The sequence below is a fragment of the Rhizophagus irregularis genome, chromosome 24 (genome assembly GCF_026210795.1).
Source record: "Rhizophagus irregularis chromosome 24, complete sequence".
NCBI classification, from domain to species: domain Eukaryota; kingdom Fungi; phylum Glomeromycota; class Glomeromycetes; order Glomerales; family Glomeraceae; genus Rhizophagus; species Rhizophagus irregularis.
Window position 1 is genome coordinate 3,516,595 of NC_089452.1, and position 21,212 is coordinate 3,537,806.

General features: G+C 28.1%; 6 protein-coding genes across 6 annotated transcripts; 4 read left to right on the forward strand and 2 right to left on the reverse strand.

Moving 5' to 3' along the window:
• Nucleotides 1-1,213: 1,213 nt before the first annotated feature.
• Nucleotides 1,214-2,483, reverse strand: OCT59_016453 (uncharacterized protein). Its single transcript, XM_025313321.2, has 2 exons — nt 1,676-2,483; nt 1,214-1,574 (listed from the first exon to the last, which is right to left on the reverse strand). Exons 1-2 carry the CDS (start codon nt 2,457-2,459, stop codon nt 1,354-1,356), a joined length of 1,005 nt encoding a protein of 334 aa, XP_025187446.1. The 5' UTR covers nt 2,460-2,483; the 3' UTR covers nt 1,214-1,353.
• Nucleotides 2,484-7,721: 5,238 nt separating this feature from the next.
• Nucleotides 7,722-12,165, forward strand: OCT59_016454 (uncharacterized protein; the record flags this gene model as incomplete). Its single annotated transcript, XM_066132487.1, has 14 exons — nt 7,722-8,141; nt 8,300-9,100; nt 9,172-9,387; nt 9,520-9,648; nt 9,722-9,823; nt 9,903-10,061; nt 10,267-10,290; nt 10,370-10,505; nt 10,595-10,734; nt 10,809-10,952; nt 11,050-11,389; nt 11,465-11,578; nt 11,663-11,716; nt 11,798-12,165. The coding sequence occupies 14 exons, from the start codon at nt 7,722-7,724 to the stop codon at nt 12,163-12,165; spliced, it is 3,147 nt and encodes a 1,048-aa protein (XP_066003465.1).
• A 967-nt stretch (nt 12,166-13,132) lies between these two features.
• OCT59_016455 (uncharacterized protein) lies at nt 13,133-14,692 on the forward strand. The gene is made up of 2 exons (XM_025309983.2): nt 13,133-13,397; nt 13,459-14,692. The coding sequence occupies exons 1-2, from the start codon at nt 13,240-13,242 to the stop codon at nt 14,471-14,473; spliced, it is 1,173 nt and encodes a 390-aa protein (XP_025187444.1). The 5' UTR covers nt 13,133-13,239; the 3' UTR covers nt 14,474-14,692.
• A 1,399-nt stretch (nt 14,693-16,091) lies between these two features.
• On the forward strand, nt 16,092-16,671 carry OCT59_016456 (uncharacterized protein; the record flags this gene model as incomplete). Its single annotated transcript, XM_066132488.1, has 4 exons — nt 16,092-16,227; nt 16,318-16,329; nt 16,411-16,452; nt 16,595-16,671. 4 exons carry the CDS (start codon nt 16,092-16,094, stop codon nt 16,669-16,671), a joined length of 267 nt encoding a protein of 88 aa, XP_066003466.1.
• Nucleotides 16,672-16,724: 53 nt separating this feature from the next.
• OCT59_016457 (uncharacterized protein) lies at nt 16,725-17,445 on the reverse strand. Its single transcript, XM_066132489.1, has one exon. The coding sequence runs from the start codon at nt 17,331-17,333 to the stop codon at nt 17,058-17,060; it is 276 nt and encodes a 91-aa protein (XP_066003467.1). The 5' UTR covers nt 17,334-17,445; the 3' UTR covers nt 16,725-17,057.
• Nucleotides 17,446-18,061: 616 nt separating this feature from the next.
• On the forward strand, nt 18,062-18,523 carry OCT59_016458 (uncharacterized protein; the record flags this gene model as incomplete). The annotated part of the gene is made up of 3 exons (XM_066132491.1): nt 18,062-18,163; nt 18,242-18,280; nt 18,371-18,523. The coding sequence occupies 3 exons, from the start codon at nt 18,062-18,064 to the stop codon at nt 18,521-18,523; spliced, it is 294 nt and encodes a 97-aa protein (XP_066003468.1).
• Between the last annotated feature and the right edge of the window lie 2,689 nt (nt 18,524-21,212).

A 21,212-nucleotide genomic window follows, 5' to 3' on the forward strand; every position in this document is an offset into this window, starting at 1 on the left:
TACATGTTTGATTTTTGATTCTAACAAACTTTTGAATTATTCAAAAAAATATTATCGACCATGTAATCTGAGATCGATTTAAGACAATGGATTTTCGAGAAGGTAACTGGTAAGGCCGAGCTTAAGACTAGAATACAGAGGATAACGTTTTTTCAGCAAACAAACTCCGTCAGAGTGTACAAAGTTTAGGATGTGCTGGCAATTTGTATTCTAGTTACAATCGCCACTATTGGGCTTCCCTAATTCATGTATCGTGGCTGTGCTGAAGATCCAGAATATGGCTTATGTCGCATAGCCTCATAAATTTTAATTCCAAGTCTTGCTTATAATTAAATATTAAATTTCGTGTTAATGCTTTTTTTTTAAAAAAAAAAAAGCATAACGAACTAGATAAAGTAGCTTGCACGTAAATACGTAAATTAATATTCAGAATCATAATAAAATACAAAATCATGGTTTCAATAATAATTACAATAATGACTCTCCTTGGTTTGCAACTTTCTTCGGTTAATTCTTACGTCCCACGATTGCAGGCTTATAGAATTAGCCGAGATGGCGAAGCCAAACTTGATTGTAATGTTATTTGTATTATAAAATCTATTCTTATTTGTATTCTACTTTTATTATTCTTTGTTCTTACTGTAATAGTTTTATGGGATTGTTATATGAGAAAATTTAAAAAATAATAATTTCAAAGAATAGAAGAATGTTTGTTTTCTGTATTTTATAATTAGGTGATATAAAGTAGAAAATTGACTAAATTTACTTTAATTTGACCGACCACGCGGGTTTTTATTTTTTTTGAACAAAAATTTTTTATTATCTGATCACGTTATAATTTTGTAATTTTGGTGGATATTATATAACAAATATAACAAATATATACTATTTGGGTAAATTCAATACATATTTCTAATTTATCACGTGATATAATTTTAGACAAAATATAAAATTCGAGATTCCCTCACTATTTTTCATTCACATTTTATATAATCTGTAATAGTTATATCTTAAATTCTTAATTTCTCATATTTATCAAATATTTTTAACGTGAAAAGTTTCAATAAAATTATTATGGGATGGAAGATTTATTAAACATACGTCGTACCTATTACTGGATTTAACGTCTAATAACATGTACTGTACTAGAAAAAATGAAAGCTTTACAATTACTCAGTTAGTTATTTAATTTAAGAAGCTTTATTATTATTAATATTATTATAAACTTCATTGATAACAAAACTTTTATCTTTATTATAAAACTAAATGTCAAACACATAAATAGCTAAGAATATAAAAATGTCAAATAAAATACTGACTATAAACAAAATACATGTCTATATACCATACATATTAAATTTTACTAACAAAATTTATAATATCTTTGTTAAGATCTTTAATATTTTCCCATAATGGACAATGACCAACTTCTTTATAAAAAATAGTTTCAACATTTTGACCCAAAGAAGCAAAATATAGACTATGTTCCATATCAACTATTATATCATTTTCACCAATTATGTGTAAGGTAGGTATAGATATAGTACTATAAAATTCCGCTAAACTAAATGGAGCTAAAAAAAAGAAGAAGAGTAAGTAGAATGAATATAAATTCGAAAACTGAGAAATGTGAGAAAATCGAGAAAACTAAAAGAAAACCGATTTTTATACTTACTAATAACTGATAGACGATATTCTAAAGGAGCCACAGCAGCACTACCCAAAAATAAAAGTTTTAATTCATCACTAAATGGTTTATAACTATTTAAACTAAAAATTCCATCCATTCCAGAAACAACTTTAAACCAATCATCTTGAGGATCAATCAAGTCTTGAAAAAAAAGTGCTATTTTATCATTATCAGCTGCTTTACGTGTATTATTAACGAAACCACTAATTGACATGAGACCATGAATCATTATATCTGGATAATTTTTCATAAAACTTAAAGAAATAGGCACTCCAATTGACCATCCAACTAATACAATTTTTTTTTCTTTAAAATCATATTCAGAAGAAAGTTTACTAATCAAAGCGAAAAGGTCAGTAGCATGTAAATCAAGTGAGTATGAGTTACTATTATCAATATTACTCATATATCTAGTAAAAATGTCATCATTTAAATCAGTCGAGTATAAATTCATGTTTGGTTTATCACTATTACCCATACCACGATAATCATATCTTACAAGATGAAATTTTTCACAAATTTCAGGGTCAAACCACTGTGGATCCCAACTTATTCTTGATGTTAAAAATCCACTTGAAAATATAATTGTGGGATTTTTTGGATCACCTTTTTCTTCTACAAAAATATTTACACCATTTTCACTTGTAACATAATAATTTTTAGAACCATCATCCGCGGGAAAGGTGTATAATGGAACTTGTGCGACGGTTACTGCGGATACGGTGAGAAATGCAAAAATAAAACCCGAAAATAATTTAAATAATTTCATGTTTAAAATAAATATTTATCGGTTAAAGAAAAAAAAAAAAGATCTTTATTTATTTCTTTTTTATATAAAAATTTAATCGATTCGTTAAATGGATTATTAAAGGCTATGATTATTATTAAAATGAGAAACCGAAATTGGTTGTGTGTTGATTTATTTTCACCAAAATTTTTGTATGCACAAGTCCAAAGTAGACATTTCAAGCCAAATTTGGTTTATTCATTTACAAATTTTTAGAAAATGAAATTTCTGATTATTACAATGATAAATTAATTTTATGAATGATAAATTAGCCTATTATTCCTCAAAACCGAATAAGTAAATGACATGCTATAATTACCAAATTGGATTTGAATTCGTGTAACGTATAAAATTTTAAAATTTTTAAGGTGAGAAATTATAAAAATATTTTATGGTGCTTTCTGTTTTATCTAAATTAACCGGAATTCATCAATTTATTTCAATATTATAACTGGTACAGAGGCGCTTGAATTACAAGATGATGCTTGTAAATTTTTGAATGAATAAAACCCTGAGACATAATGTCCGTCTCATCTATACTAGCCGTAAACCTTATTGGCCTTCCTTTTATAGCATGTAAAATAATGTCACTAAAAGCCAGTGTAGATACTACTCTATTTGTTTAACAAACTATTGGATTTGATTATGATTATTAACAAGATTATTTAGCTAGCTATTCTTCAGAATCAAAATGTTCGGACTTGATGATAACGTATCCATATCCACGACCAATAATAACGATCCCGTTGAGAAAAAAAAACTGAAAAAGATCAAATTTAGCAAATTGTCATGACATTAACTTTAGCCATTTAACTGCTTAATTTATCTTCCCATAATTTACTCTTTAATAAGTCATACAAAGTCACTGAGACTGACAGAATTAACTTACTGATATTCCCCTTCCCCTTGTCTTTTGTTCACAATAGTAATAGTTATGCAAACAATTGCTCTTGAAAATGAATAATATAAATTTAATAAAGACTGAAGCCCAATTTCACACCACTTACTTACCAGCATTTCATCTGCAGGAGAGGATAAGGCCATTTTTATCTGTAGTACTTCGTCATATATGATTGGAAAATTTCTGTAAAATTTTTTTTAATGTCCTTCATAATTTAATTACAATACCATCTAATGCTGGTATGACCCACATTGTAAAATATTGAATATAGTTCACTAATAATTATGTGTCTAAGCTGAAGGATTAGCCTAGATATGAGAGCCATTACAGTTTTAAATTGTTTAGCTAAATTAAAGAGATGTTGAAGAAAGAGTAGCCGTCCAACAATGCAACTCATTACTGTTTTAAATTAAAATGAATTAAATAAAATAAATCAAAGCCTGCCCTACAAGTCTTTCTGCTTCTTTAGATTGTTTTTATATTATCTCTCGTCCAACTTGCTGCAAGTTCCAAGTCATTAGAGCTAATACTATACTGAAAAGCAACTACGTATAGATAATTTGACATAATGCTTCAAAACATAAGCAAGTTTCGCCACGTCCGGAAGTACCTAGAATAATAATTGTATTATTATTTGCAAGATTTTCTTTTATATGCAGAATCATAATCATTAAGGCCTCTTTCACTAACTTGTTTAAAGAAAGGTTACGCAGAAGCAAATTAGCAAATTAGGTATTCCATTCACCATTAGATATTTTTCTCATCAATAAATTTTTTGTAAATATTAGTGTCTGGTGCTTTAAAATGTGAGTAAGTCATATGCAGTTATGTCTTGAGAAAACTTTATTTAGCTTCATTTGTTGCATCACTAATTGATTTCGTTAGAAGTAGAAATATGAGTAAATTCGGATATTCAATATTATTTCAGAGATAACATATTATGTGACCAGACTTACCGTCAACAGGTTGATCTATGATAATGTGAATGCTGGATGGTTTGATGGTAAGAAAGGAGAAAGAAAAGCACAAGATTAAATAATCGGTATTGTTGACAAACAAAAAATTATGCTACATCACTCTAACTTTTTATAATTTCATACCTCCATTAATTTGTTCAACCAACTGTACGATTTTTGTAGCTGGTCCATATAGCAGCCAGGATCACGAGTTCATTTAAACTAAGGAAGGCTTCGACAGTGAATATCATCATCTTCAAGCTTTAATCTAACTCTATTTCTTTGCAAAAATATTTTAACATCATTTCGATTCCAATCTTTCGTTACATCAGCTGTCGGGAGACGAGAGATTATACGTTAGACATGGATATTTTTTATTTTCGAGTTAAAAAAAAAGTAGTACGAATAGGAAAATTTTTTTGGGAGTATTGAAGTGTATTTATATATTAACTAATTAGTAGCCACATATGAGCTAGACTTATTGACCTTATTCATGTACATGAAAAATAATATTTAGTTTTTTTTACTAAGAAAAATATATTTAATAGTGTATTTGTGTAAATATTAATAAAATTAATAAAATTTAAATTTTAAGGACTTTAAAGGAGCATCCGAAGCAGTCACATTATTTGTAAAAATATTACAAAAATGTATCACTAAATTTAAAAAAAAGTAACATACTAAATTCCTTTTTTAGATAAACTAGCGTCAAAAAATGTGCGTCCACAGCAATCTTTGCATGTAAACAAAAAAAATCATGATTGTTAAAAGATGCGGAGTAACAGAGTAACAATCAGCCAGAGTCAATATCAATTTTTGGGGGATTATACCTTTTTTGGAATAATATGAATTATTTACTACGGTTTCTAATATAAATAGTTAATTGGTTAGGTACCGTATTTTATTGAAATTAAGCACCCTCGAAAATAAACACCCCATAAACTTTTCAAAATTTTTTATGCAAGTTTATATATATATTTCTAATAAAAATAATATCAAAAATAAGCACCACCCCAAATTTTCGTCCATAACTCTTGCAAATTGGGGGTGCTTAATTTCGATAAAATACGGTATATCAATATCAGTTATTTCAAGATTTACCACGTAGCATGAACCAATTGGACCATCACTCGATATCACGTGATAGAATTTTGTGACGTACAGAAATCTAAGTAAAGGTTCATAGAGCATTATTAACTCGAATAAAGAAAGATGCTGAGGGGTAATGATGTTATCAGGTACTAACCATAATTATTTAACACTTTTATTAATTTAGATAATTAATATAATGGAGTAATGCCTAAATGTTTGTCATTATGTTTCTGATTTCTTTGTCTTAATTTTCTTCTAAAATTCTGATGATATTTGTATCACCATTTCCTATTCTCAGGAAATTTGGGCAGATCCAACAACTTTACACATTGTGTGATTAATTCATAGAATACCTTCTCGATCATATTTTGAAATTCTTGAAACATTGTGTAACAAAATAACGTAATTAATAGAAATATTCTATAAAATGAATAAACATTCCAATGGTTTCAAAATGTTTTTTTTTGATACTTGAAAGACGTCAAATTTCTAAAATTGGTAATAGATAATGTTTACCAATTTTTAAAATCATTTAGATGTTTCAAAAAAAATTTATTATTTTTTTTATCCGACTTATTGTGTATATATATATACTGTATTGTGTGTATGTATGTATGTGTATATATATATGTATGTACTTTATATATATGTATATACTGTATGTATGTACTTTATATGTGTACTTTTATATATGTACTTATGTACTTTGGAGTACAAACATCCCATTTTCGTAGAAAAAGAAAAATCTTTATATTTGCTTATCTGGAAGACTATTGAACCTAAATATCAGTTTCCCGTTTTTTTTTTGTACAACGCTATCATATGTATTATATGTGACCCATAATTAAAGTTTATAAAAATGTATAACATGAAAAACAAACCTAATTAGGGCTAATATATATCACAAAAAATTAATAAATGGTTAGAATCAAACCAAATAAATTAAAATGAAACAAGAAAAAAAAATGATTTCTTCCCCTTTATACTAAAAAATTTGACATCAACATAAAAATCAAATGAAAAGACAAAAAAAAAATACAATCAAAAAGGACTCTTAATTTAATTTTCCATTTTTGTCAGTATAATAAAATAATTTTTGAATTCATTAAATTTTTTTGTAAATAAAATAATTCGCGAAACGTTTCATCTTTGTGTGACTTCGCAATTTACTTTCATAAAGTCCGGAACTGCGCTTCGGAATTCACGTGATTAAGGAGTTTCGATGATTCCAAAGAATTCAAAAAAAAAATCATTATACTTAAAAGAGAACAATACATAAGGAAATTACAAGCTTATTATTAAATGACTACCTCAATCGGATTGAATTCATTAAAAATGCTGCAGAATCTTGAACTTGTTATCCCCAAAAAGGTTGGTTTAATGATAAGTCACATGACAAAACCGTAAATATTAGCAGTTAGAGTTTTTTTGAGTTGCCAAAATTGCAAATCATTAAAAAAATCTTGATGGGCTAAAGTTTAAACATTTACACAACCCATGCGTTTTACTATGTTTGACAAGCACCTTACTATAATGCCGTGAAACATTTAGAACAAAGATTTCAAACCATAAATGAAAGCCACATGGGTTACAAATTATTTGAATTACTTAGATCATTATCCAAAGAGTTTTTTTTTTTAAACAAACAAACACATATCTTTCTTTACCCAACCCTTGACTTTTCTTTCAACAACTTTGTTGAGTGACGTCGAATCTTTTCGTTTTTTATTATATTCTTTTGTTGTATGCGTTATAAGTGTGTTACTACCTTTAAATACTTACTATATAATATATAAAGATTTTCCCTGACAAATAACCTATTTTTCCGTTTAATAAACTCGAAGAATTTTATAACCTTATCGCTATTAAAGTATCTTTACATACGTTTTCAAAGTAAGTCCTTATTCGTCACCTTTTGTTATAAGTATAGTAATTCCTTGATTTTCTAATCTTACTAATTTATTATAATATAAGTTATATATATATTATTTATTTATTTATTTATTTATTATATTTTATTACTCCTTGTGAGTATTGACAACTCGATTTCGAAAGTGAACAATTTCTTTTTTATAGTAAATCATAGTTTGACTCAGAATTTTGACTTAATTTGGGACAAATTTTATTTGTTTAAAGAAATTCATTAGATTAACCTTTTTTTATGATTATATTTTCCATAATTCTTATATATAATTTTAACTTTTTCAAATTTTTTTAAATTTTTTGCAAGTTTTTTCGAAACTGACTTTATAATTTCTTATTATATAGGTTTATAATATATTTAATTTTTAATCAATGGATGAAGCTCGTAGGAATAACGTTAATCGTCGAGTAACTCCAATGGCAACTCCAAAACCAAAAGCTCCTCCTCCACCAAAACCAAAACCTCCAAAGTTAGCTACTATGGTATCTAATAAAGTTGATAGTGATCCTATTTCTTCTAAAAAAGTAAATACAAATGGTCGTGGATCAAACGTTCATAGGTTATCAAGTGTTTTTGAGGATAAAGATGATAAAAATCTAAAACCTCGTATGGGTCCATCTCTTCCTTTATCACCAAGATTACCTGTTCCAACTGTTACGCTTAAAAAACAAAAATCATTTTCACGTGAAAAAGTAGTAAATAATAATTTAAACCCGGAAATTGATGAAAGTACTTTGGCATTTGGTGATATTAAAGCTAGATTTCAACAAGCTCAAGTTTCAGATGGAACGGTAAGTGAGTTACATATTTATTTATACGCTTATGTAGTTTAATGTTAATGAAAATCGTATAATCTTGTAAATATTAAAAAATTTATATACAAAAAATTAATTTATTAATTAAATATTTTTTTTTTGTTGTTTTTTCTTTTTTTCCTTTACCATCAAAGTTACCGAATCCTTCAAAAAAGCCTGCCGCACTTGCTGATCTTAATAAAACTACGAAAAGTACAAAAAGTACGAAAAATACGGAAAGATCACAAATTACGAAAATTACTTCAGAAAAGAATACGAATAATGTTAATAAAACATGTACAAACACGAATATTAAAAATACTAAGACGATGAATACTAAAAAACCTATAAAATCACGATCACTTGATCCTATATCACAACCTGATCCTACTCCGATAATAATTGATGATGATGATGAAAATTTGAGTAGGGAATGGATAGATGTAGCCGATCACAATTATTTATCAGAGATAGATACTAAAAAGACAACAAAATCTGTTAGGGGTACCTCACAACCACCGCCAGCTAAAACTAAAAAACCAAAACCTTTAAGATTTAATAGTAGTAATGATGTAACTTCAACAAAAAAACAAGTTTCTGAAGATTTTGAGGCAAAAAGGGCAAGCATAGCTAATTTACTTGCTGTATCAAATCAGTCTATACAGCGTAATTCCGAGCATAATTTTGAAACCTCAAAGGCATTACCGCCTACACCCCCTCCCAAATCTCCAACTGAGTCATCATCATCTCCTACGCATCTTAGAATTAGTGTACTTCCTTCACCAAATAGGCCTAAAAGTCAAATATCGCTGCCAGGTACTTCAAGCGCTCCAAGTGATCCTGAAGAAGATGAATATACTAAAGATTTTAAGAGAAGAAAAAAATTATGGAATGTTATAAAAGAACTTGTAGAAACAGAAAGAGTCTTTTTCCAAGATATGGTACTCTTAGAAGAGGTAATTATTAATTTATAATTTCTGATAATGATATGAAATACCTATCCTAACTAATGACATTTTTTTTTTAGGTGTATTCAGTACCTGCACAAGAAATTCCGATTTTCAACCGTTTCGACTGTAAAACAATATTTAGTAATTTAGAAGATGTAATTGATTTTTCAGAAGATTTTTTAGGTTTATTAGAAAATGCAGCTGGTATTGAAGGTCCGGATGATAATAATGTTGATAAACATTTAGAAAATGAAAATGATAATACAAGCATAGGAGCAGTATTTATGCAGATGGTATGATTTGATAAAGATGTGAATTTTTATAATTCTATAATTAATAATTATAATTAATAATTCATAATTTTAATTAATAATTCATAATTTTAATTAATAATTCATAATTTTAATTATTTTAATTGTTAACAGATGAAGAGAGAACAAGGTAATGAGAGCAGAATGGAAGCTGTATATAGTGAATATTGTAAACGACATGAAGCTGCTGTTCAAAAGCTTCAAGAATTTGACAAGGACGAAAACGTTCAAGGATGGCTTCAGGTTATTATTTTAAAAATTTTTTAGCTTCCTTTTTTTAGTAATTTATTTATTTATTCTTTTTTTCTTTTTTTAGAAATGTAAAAATCAATGTGAGGGTCGAACAAGAAGTTGGGATATATCAAGTCTTTTAATTAAACCAGTACAACGTGTATTAAAATATCCGCTATTACTACAGGTATTTTAAATTTATATTGTATCATATCAATTTTATTATAAATTAATTTTTAAATTTTTGTTACATTCCATATTTTTAGCAAATTGTATCGCTTACAAACCCTTCACATCCAGATTTTGAGGAACTTAAGCGTGCTTTTTCTGAAATACAAAATGTTGCTGAAAGGATAAATGAGATTAAACGACGGAAAGATATTGTAGAAAAAATAGTTGGTAGCAAGAAAAAAACCGATGCCGACGTAAGTTTTTAAATTGAATCTTTTTTAAATAATTCTTTAAAAAGTTTATTTATATTAATACATATTCTCTCTCTCTCTCAAATTTAATAGCTTGTGTTCGTATTTTTTTTATATATATATATTTTAATAAATAATCATCATTGTTTAAAATATAAAATTTATTAATTTATTACATATTTGTTTTAATAGTCATGGCATAACAAAGTCTATAACAAGGAGAGGACAAATGGTATGTTGAATAATATATAAAAAATGGTTTATTTTTCAAATTATTTGACATTCATAATTATTAATTTAATATGTAATAGATTAAACATGCTACTGGCATTTCCAAAGCTACTGAAGATGAACTTTACAAGTTTTATTTAGAAAAGTTTAAAAATTTGGAATTACAAGGACAGCAATTGTCCAAAGATATAAAAGAATGGGTGAAGGTCGTTAAACGTAGGCACAATTTTTTTATTATAATCAAAATTTGTATTTCATACATGTAATAATAGATGATATTGACATGGAATATACTTTGTTATTAGTATATTTTGAAGATCAACAGCGTTTGGCCGAAACTTTTGAAGAACTCTATATGCTTGATAACAATGACGTCGAACATAAAAAATTGGTGGAATATGTAAAAGCTATTAAAGAAATTGCACCAACACATGGAAAAGAAATGGTACGTTTATCAAAAATTGGTTATTAATTAATAAAAGTACAAGCATTGTATAATTTATTTTAAAATTAATTTAGGAGGAAGCAGTCAAGAAAAATATATATCCGCAGATTGAAAAATTTCTGGAATTATTTAAAGCTCCAGCTGCTGTTATGAAAAAAAGAGAGAGAAAAATTTTGGATTATGATAGAGCAATGTCAATAAAAGCCAAAGGGGGAACAGTAAGTTAAAATTTTGAATATTTAAAGATTAATCCTTTTTTTTCCTTTTTTTTTTTAACATATTTTGTTAAATGTACACATATATATTTTTTTAAAGCTTGATAAACATCTTCAACAATCCGCAGATGCTTTTACATCGATTTCAGCACAATTACATGAAGAGTTACCTAGTTTCTTTAAATTAATAACACAATATTTTGATATAATAGTGCAAGAATTTATTAAAATCCAATCAAGACTTTACCAACAAATAGGAATGGATTTTAGACAATACTTTTGTAAATTTGTAGATACTCAAGCATTGGAACATGTCTCCGAACGTAGAGAATTAGTATTAAGAGAAATGGATATAATTTTAGAATATACACAACATTATCATGAAGATTTGGGGATGGATGATGAATTAAAAACTTTTTATTTATTAACTAGTCCTACAGGTAATTAAAAAGCTTAATATTGATTATTAAAAAAAAAAACTAGGTGCACTAATTTTTCCTACTATATTATATTAGGATTAATATCTGGTCCAAATTTAAATGATAATGGAAGGGGAAGAAGCCCCGGCAGTAATTTGTCAGATTCATCAGGATCTTCAAGGAAAGCTGATAATGTTCGAAAACGTTCAGGTAACATATTAACTTAATATAACTCTTTAAATCAATAATAAATTATTAAATTAATAATGGATTAATATTTTGTTATCTTTCAAGTATCTAAAGATCCTAAAGATCACAGAAAAGCTGGATGGTGGGATGAGAACGCAGGTATATATAATTTCCAAAATTCCAAATTGAAAATTATATTATCTTAATCAACCGTTCACATTATTATTATCTTTTTAATAGATCATCGATTATCATGGAATTCAAGTTCCTCAAATACATTAAGGAATTCTTTAGAAATCAATGAATTTAATTTCAATTCCGTTAAACAAAAACAAGCCAACAAGTATTCATCACATAAAAAATATGCAACGGATAGTGCAGTTGAAATTAATAATAACAACAGTGCATTAGCAGATGATGATGGATTATTTTTATGTCGAACAAATTATGTAAATAAGAGCAAGGAAAAAAATGAATTAAATTTTCAAAAAGGAATTTTATTAAAAATCATACATATTCATGATGATGGAGAATGGTGGTTTGCAATTAATGAAGATACTAAAGAAAGAGGTTGGGTTGATCCTGCCTTTGTTACAAGACTTGATTGATTAGGTATTTAATTTATAAATTAATATTACTGAACACTAATTATTTTTAAATACCCTTCATAAAAAAAAACATTACTTACAAAAAATAAGGTAATTTCAGTGGGATTGGAAGGTTTGGGTTGAATGGTTATTTTAGGGAGGAAATAATGTTTATTTTGAATTTTTATAAATTCAACCCTAATAAATGTACAACATCAAACAAATTATTATTATTATTATTATATCATTATAAATTTAGAAAAAAAAAGAAAATTATTATTTTTTTTTTTTTGGAAAAAAAGTATTATCAGCTTTTAAAAAAGAAGATTTTTTTTTTTTTTTTTTTTTTTTTTTTTTTTTTTGGATTATGTATATAGTACTTAGATGTGGGTAGTATTTCTAATTCTGTTCTATTTTTTTTATAAATTTGTATATTTAAAAAAGTTATTATATATAACAGAGGAATAAATGGAATATAAGTTTACTCAGTGTGTAATATTTACTAATAAGAATTTAGTTTCTTAGTCATTATATGAAAAAATTAATGTCAAATTGTTATTTATCATTAGATTTATTGAGTTCAGTTTCGGTCTCATAATATTTGTGACCAAAATGAAAAATAAAGTTATTTTTATTTTTATTTTTTTTTTTTCGCCAATCATCTGCCAATTGAAACTTTTTCCGTTTTTTCCTTATAAATCTCACGTGATAATTTATGACCTTAAAAAAATTTTTTATTTTCATGTTGAGTCAACTTTAGAAACCAACTGACGTGAAATTAACGCACAGCATATCTTCAGGTTTTTCTCAAAAATTCGTACGAATATTGAATAAAAAACCTGTCGTAAATTATGTAAATCGATTATGTGATCAAATGGAATTTTGTTTCAGTATTTTCCCAAAATTACCGATGTTGACCAACCATGACCAATCATGAAATCAGACCTTAATTAAATTTATAAATGGAAAGATGTCATTTTTTTTTTTATATTTTTTTTTAAAAAAATTTTCTTTATAACAATAATTGTGCCTGTGACTTTTGATATTATTATCAAAGTAATAAATTAATTAATTAAATTTTTTTTAAAAAAAAAGATGGGTAAATCATCGAAAAGATCGAGAAGAAAAACTAGAAGAAAATTAAACCCTTATAATATTTATATGAGGGATGAGATCGCTGCTATTAAAGAAAGGGATCCAAAAATACCTCATAGAGAAGCTTTTACTCAAGCCTCAAGAAGTTGGAGTACATCGTAAGTAAAGAAAATTTTTTTTCGATTTTTTTTTTATATTAATAGTCTTTTAATGTAATAGAATGAGAAATCCAAAGAATCAACTTTCGAATAATCAGGGAAAAATTCCAAGGAATAAATCAAAGAGACGAGAAATAATTAAAGAGAAAAAAGCAAAAAAACAAACGAGAAAACAGGTGATGGATCAAAAGGAAATTCAAAAAATATTAAATAATGATAAATCCAAGAAACAAGAAACAATATTTCAAGATATACTTCACATGATTGGTGAAGAATATACTGAAACTGAGGCTGAAGCTGAAACTGAAGGTAAAAAAGAAAGAGTCAATGCTAATGATGATATTGATGAACTTGATGTTGAAATGAGTGAAACAAATGAAAATGAAGATAAAAATGTTGATAATCAACATCAGACAGTTATTACTGATGCTGATGTTAATATGACAGTTGATGACAAACTTGATGTTGAAACGGAAACGAATGCTAATGAGGAAATGGTTAATGATAATAATAATGCAAACGATAACGATAATGTTGAAACAGAAATGATTGAGAATGAAGAAAATGGAGAAATGGTAATGATGAATCAAGATAATAATGATAATAATAATGATGATAATGGTGATAAAGCAGAAATTAGTAAAGCGAATCAAATGGTTGATGACGAAAGAGATAATGACGATCAAATGGTTGAGAACGAAGCGGCAGAAAATGATGAAACTATTGGTTCAGGAGTGAGCGAAGGAAATCAAGCGGCTGAGAATGAAACTATTGGCTCAGGAGTGAGCGAAGGAAATCTGGCTGAGAATGAAACTATTAACTTGGGAGTGAGCGAAGGAAATCAAGTGGCTGAGAATGAAACTATTAACTCGGGATTGAGTGAAGAGAATCAAGCTGTTGAGAATGAAGAAACGATTAAACCAGGACCTATGCATGATGTGAAGAAAATTATTGAGAAAATAACTGATATTGAATCTCTTAAACATAGCGATATTTATAAAGTTTTCGAGAAAAATGTCTTTATTTGTGATAGCTGCAAACGCCCATATTTAGTAAGGAACGACCACACACAATAGTATCACGTATTTTTGATAACCATTTATTATATAACCTTATTATATATAACTCAATTTATCATTTTTTTATTTTTGATCTGCACGCTCAGTTCGTTCAGTAGTAGTACAAAAAAAGTTAATATTGTTTTGTACTTATCTTTATATCTTAGTTGCATGATATACTGTATAAATTTTATATTTTAATAATAAAGTTTGTTTTTTTGTTTCTAAAAAAAGTAATTTTGTTTAAATTTATATTTTTGAAACATGATAACCATGATAACTCCTGTACGTCCGGAAAAAATATTAAGACGGGAATTTTTGTAATATAAAAAAGAAAACTTGGCTCTGGGAATAAATATCCTTTTTACTTTTTTTAAAATTTATTTATTTTATGACTGAAAAAATTCGACAAGATTTAGTTAATGCCGCATTTGATAGAGCACGTGAAAACGCTCAAGGATATACAGCTATTAAACAAATAATCCTTAATAATGAAAATCTCAGGAATGCTGAAAAAAACGAAGCACTAAAGTTTTTAAATGAAAAGTATGATAGAAAAAACATCCGTTCTAATAAAGGAACAAAAAGAACTTGTGAAAAATGCGAAGAAGAATGTTCTGGAAAATTATATTGCGAAAATTGTATTCGAAACTATTTAAAAAAAAACTTTTCAAATTGGACATCTGGAAATAAAAATATTGATACTCTAATAAAGAAATGTCAAATAGATACACTTTCCCCAAATAGAATCATTGAATGGATTCCATATGACAAATTACAAAATATTAAATACAAAAAAAAAGGTGGATTCTCTGACATTTATGAAGCGGAATGGATTAACGGAAGATATTATGAATGGGATTCTAAAGAAAAAAAATTAAAAAGAAAAGGAACTAAAAAAGTAATACTTAAAACATTAGAAGATAATAATAATGAAGAGGTATGTTAATTTAGTAAAGAAAATAAATGAATTTTTATTTTCAAATATAAAATAATTTGAAACAATTTTAATTTTAAGGCCGAAATTCATTTAACAATGAGTAACAAATGGGGTTCTATTGTTAGATGTTATGGTATAACTAAAGATCCATCAAAAGGTTATATGCTTGTAGAAAACCGAATGGATATGGATTTAAGAGAATATTTAAAACACGAAGAAAAAATTACGTGGGAAGAAAAAGTTAAAATTATTTATCAGATAATTAAAGCACTTGGTAAGATTCACAAAGAAAAAGCAATTCATAAAGATTTACATTCAGGAAATATATTATATTCCAAATCTAGGAATTATTGGTACATTAGTGATCTTGGACTTTGTGGACCTGCTGATAAACCACCAAAAAGTATATATGGAAATCTTCCTTATATAGCACCTGAGGTCATTGCAGGAAAAGAATATAGTTATGCATCTGATATATACAGTATTGGTATTCTAATGTGGGAAATTTCATCGGGACAACGACCTTTTGCTAACTTTGAAAATGATTTTGATCTTGTAACAAGAATTCTTGATGGCATGAGACCAAAAATAATATCAGGGACTCCTTTAGAATATATAAGAATAATGAAACAATGTTGGAATGCAAACACAACTGAAAGATTCACAACTGAATCAATTAAAAAAGAAATCAAAAGAATGTTTCAAGATACACCAAATGAATTAAATAATAATGAAAAAATTAAAATATTAAGTTTCGATATATGTCACGAATCAGTTACAAGTAAAATTCATCAATTTGAAGGTTTATCCGAACCAAAGAATGCGACTGAAGGTATTTTATTTGAAATATATACATACTGTATATATTATATACCATATTTTAATAATTATTAATTTTTTAAATTTTATTGAACAATAATAGAGGAACAAGAAGGTATAAATATAAATTTCTGCTTCATTTTCATTATCATAGTATATATCATTTACGTGAATATTAATATATATATATTTAAAGCATTCCACAGCAAGCCATACGACTTCAGTATTCCCCAAAACAGTAAGTAGTAGAAAAATGTTTATGAATCGATTTTTACGATTTAAACTTTGTTTAGACATTTTAATATCAAGCCGCAATAACTTTTTTTAGTCAATTTACAAACTCTTATTAGACCACTAATCTTCTTTTGATTAATTTCTAGTTGAAGATTGGAATAGATCAGAGTCATCAGACGAATCAAATAACAGTACTTCAAAAATCATTTTACAATACGTATAATTATCATTTTATATTACATATTATAAAAGGATAAATGTATCATTTTGGATATATATTAAATTAAGTCACGATATATTATGTTATTTATTTATTTATTACGCAATAGCTAATAAATTTTTAGTAGTCAAAATACAAAAAATATGAAATAATATATCTGCTAATTTAAGATTACTTATAAATATTTATCACTAAATGATTTAAAGTCGCCATTTATGCCAATACAACAAAAATAATCTTTGGGTTATATATCAATAGGCCGAATGGGTTTGTGTATGATGATCGAAACGACGAAACGTAGTGATTATTTAAACAAATATAAAAACTCATGTAATAATGCGTGAACGTTACAAAATAAAAATAAAACCATTTTAATAAAATTTGGCTTATTATTGTCGTTGTGCTGCTTGATTGGCTGCCTGATTGGCTGCATTTCGAATTCTAGTTTGTTGTTGTACTGCTTCAATGGTTTGTGAAGTAGATAAACCCCTAAAATCTGGTCCTCCACCATATCTATTTCCTGTGTAAACCGCTGTTGTACGAGAAACGGATGAACCAGAGACGAGAGTACTAGAATTGCTAGACCTAGAAGAGGTGTTAGACCTCGCACTACCGTTAGAACCGACCAAAGTAGAGGACGAACCAGAAGAACCAGTTGATGACATTTTAACGTTTTTTGTTAATGAATTAAAAATACTTATATTTCTTGAATTGATAAAATTTTGGTTTTGAGTTGTTATCTTGAGTGGTTATTCTTCAGCTTTTATAATGAATTGTGAAAAGGGTTAGGTAACATTAGATTACCTATTTTATAAATCGATGACTCTTACTATGACTCACATCTTATCATTAATCTTTATTTTGTATCACCTGATTAAATTTTAAATGAGTTTATCAAATATATCAATATTATCATTCAGTTTTTAAATGATGTACGAAAAAGGGTTCTTTTATATATAATTTATTTTCTGGCGATAGATTCTATATATAAGCCCACAATATTTTAAATCTATTAACATTGTTTATTTAACATGCATTTCAATTGGTTAATACCATATTTCCATCAAATATTATCTATCAGCCGGTTTCGAATTTGTGATCAGCGTGATCATTGACATAAAATCGCGTATTACGGTCACCGAAAATTGCTCACGAAGAGGTTTTTACAAGTATATACTGTATATACCCTCAAAAAAAACTTTCAATTGTTTTTTTAACTTACACTTGTTCACTCTTGTTATCAATATCATCGAAATGGCACAGTCGTTCAATTGTTTTCTAAACCCTGATGTTTTAATTCCAATTCCTTTTTCTATGGCGATACTGGAAAGTTTATCATGCTGGTGGTCTACAACAAAGTTTACTTGAGCGGATTTACTGTTGCTTCTCAAAAATGATATTTGTAGGAAGGGAAGTGTTAATTTTAACAAAACGTAACTTTAATGTCAAGAGAGGAGAGATTAAAGATCAAAATGTTTCTACCGAAGAAGACATTGTACAAAAACTTGACGGAAACTTCAAGAACTGTTTGAAGAATATTTTCAAGATGAATTAAATTATAAAAATTTTAAAGGGTCTAACATCCACGTCATCGCCACCACCTTCACCACTGGTAAGTGTCTCCCAATTTACAAGAAATTTGGTGACATTGACTAACTGATTCATTTCTTCCTCTTTCTTCATATACATTTGACTACATCAGGTTAACCAGAGTGGAGCATTGCATACGATTATCGTTTCAGACGTGGATACGTTTCTCTCTCAGTTCAGCAAACTTATTACAAGAAAGCTATTTTTAAGCCAGATAAAGTTCATCCTTACTCTGATTCCATCCGAGATCTCCAAATCCCCTTAAATCTCAAATACAAGCAAAGACCTTTCCTCCTCATGAGTGATCTTCCTACAACAGATGGAGATGATGGGCTAACTGACACACTGATTTAGAAAATCGTTCAGAGATAAAAGATTGTTTAATAGTCTTGGGAATTTCTGGCTCTGGGAAGACAAGGACATACAGGTCTTACAAAGGAGAATCCGGGTTCGCGTGATCTTTCCATGATGATTGATCATTTACTTCTAAGATTGAAAGATTCATTAACTCACAATGATAGCCTATATTCGTAAGGATGTAGTCTTTTAATCTTTGCTGGACTCGTTGGCTTAACTGAGGATATTTCGTGTGTTGCCCATTAACTGCTCAGAGTTTATTATTTTTTTTTGTGTATCAACTTCTAACAAATTGTGATCTGTGTAATCACTAGACAACACATAATTAATTGGTCCAAGTGGCTTAACTATGAAGCCCATGTCGCAAGATCAAACCAATTGTCTACTTTGTAATAATCACACGGAAACAAATCACCATTTTTGACGATGCCCAACTTTGTTACCTATCATCCAAGACGTCTTTACACATTTAGCAACTGTCGCACACGATCTCATAAGTCGAGATGCGGATAAACTCTCACTATGCATCACAGACTCTATCAAATACTCTAACACGTTCAGGTGGTTACATACGAATCAACCCCCTTCCGAGGAAGCGCTCCTTTTGATCAGGTCTTACGTGAGCCACGACCTGTTCCACATCTTTAAAACTCATTTCAATACGCAAAAACGCGCCCATACAGCGTTGATGGCCTTTCTGCATACATCCATGATTCAAGTCAAATCCAAATTTGGAAACACCTTTCTATTATATGGAACAATGTGGAATTACCAAAGAGCAACTGTTTAAAGACTATCGTCGCCCTTCCTCACCCGACGTACTCGGACGCGTCCTCAATGGTGTTTTGAATACTGTAATCCATATCTTGATTTTAGAAACTATAAAAATAGCACTGATCTTTTATTTATTCTTTTTCTTCTTCAAACTTTTTACATAGCGGTACATTTTATCATCATCTATATTTTAGCTTATCTTCAGACGTTTAATCTTCTTCTATAGAGTATAGACATGTTCCCTTTTATGTTTAGTAACCCACTACTAGATAGGTCCTTTTATTTCTTATCTATCCTGGCTTGGTCGGAGTTCCGGGTAGTTTTTTATAATTCTAGTAGGGATCCGCTCCAGTGATTTTTATCGTTGGTTTGGACGAAGTTCTATAATGTTTTCCGCTACTTGTATTCCTGAACATAAAAAAAATAAAAATCGTGATCTGTGTAACAATCGGACAAACACTCATGAAGTCGGAATAATAAACATTAAAAAAAAATGTCAACCCTGAATCCACCTTTTTTTATACTCAAATATTTTTTTTTAACACTTGTAAACTATAACCAAACGCAAAAGTCAAACCAAAAGTTATAATACAACTCTCCCTACCACTGGAAAAATTATTCCAGAAGTACATTATGGACATTTTTTTCGGGAATAGATAGCAACTGAAAACAATATAAACGATCAGGAAACACTATTAATTCCAATAAGGTTGGGCATACAAATACTTCAAAACTCAATAGTTATGACTTTATTATTACTGTTTTGGAACCAAATATAGAACCAAATATAGAAATTTCACCCGGTCCAGCAAATTGTTATTTTATAAACAAATCAGAATTTCAAAAAATCAAGAATGGAACTATGCTGTAGATGGATATCAGTCATCTTTTATTGATAATGTTAATAAAAACCAATTTTTATATGTTCAAAATTTTACTGCTAAAAAATGAGAGAAAAATTATTTGTGGAAAATCTCTGGCAGATGTGTGGTCTCAAAAGTAGATTATAAACCAGGAGTTGATACGAACAAATTATTTGGGATTTACACAGGCACTAATCAGCGAGCTGAAAATTCCTTCATGTACACTAGAAGAGTGGAATAATTTACATTTATTACAGCAAATATTTGAATATCATCTAAAGAAACGAACAAAATCTGATGTCAACTGGATGGGGTTTATTGAAAATTGGAAAAATCAACAAAGTGAAATCATTGAATTGCGAACTTCTTTGATGCACCTATATGGATCTGAATATAAAATGAAATCGCGTGAATTTTGTGCCTGGAAATCAATGCTTAGGCATAAGGGTTGTATAGAGTACACCTTATAATAAAGATCAATGTGAGGTGACAAATAGACATTTTAATACTAAAAAAAATATTTATCTAATTTGAATTTATATTTACAGTTTGAATTTTGGACAAGATCAGTAAATTCAGAAAAGATCGTGAGACGTTACAAATTTTACGTGATCTTGGTTTTCTTCATCCTGCACCAAGCTGTGACCAGACTGGAATTTTATGGAATTGTATTTGTGAATCATTAAATGCAAATAAAAGGGGTCAAGATGGAAAGAGACACATTTTGTCTATTGTTGCAGATCAGTTTTCACGCTGTGAAATTAAAAAAAATTTGAATGTTAGTAAAATTTTCATACAAAATTTAGGTATTCAATTTAGATTGTTTTTATTAGATCTCCTCATCAGATACAATTATGAGTGCACGCAAATATGTAAGAATCCATGGTCCAGGTGCTGAACGTGTTGAAAACCCTATTTTTACATGAACAACAATTCCACGTGAAAAACTTGATCAGATGC

What these genes read in the sequence shown, in the direction of transcription:
- OCT59_016455 (XM_025309983.2), top strand. Translation starts at nt 13,240, where the DNA reads ATGGGTAAATCATCGAAAAGATCGAGAAGAAAAACTAGAAGAAAATTA. An exon ending in TCAAGAAGTTGGAGTACATC is followed by an intron (nt 13,398 to 13,458) that starts GTAAGTAAAGAA and finishes TTAATGTAATAG; the next exon opens with AATGAGAAATCCAAAGAATC.
- OCT59_016453 (XM_025313321.2), bottom strand. Translation starts at nt 2,459, where the DNA reads ATGAAATTATTTAAATTATTTTCGGGTTTTATTTTTGCATTTCTCACC. An exon ending in ATATCGTCTATCAGTTATTA is followed by an intron (nt 1,575 to 1,675) that starts GTAAGTATAAAA and finishes TCTTTTTTTTAG; the next exon opens with CTCCATTTAGTTTAGCGGAA.
- OCT59_016457 (XM_066132489.1), bottom strand. Translation starts at nt 17,333, where the DNA reads ATGTCATCAACTGGTTCTTCTGGTTCGTCCTCTACTTTGGTCGGTTCT.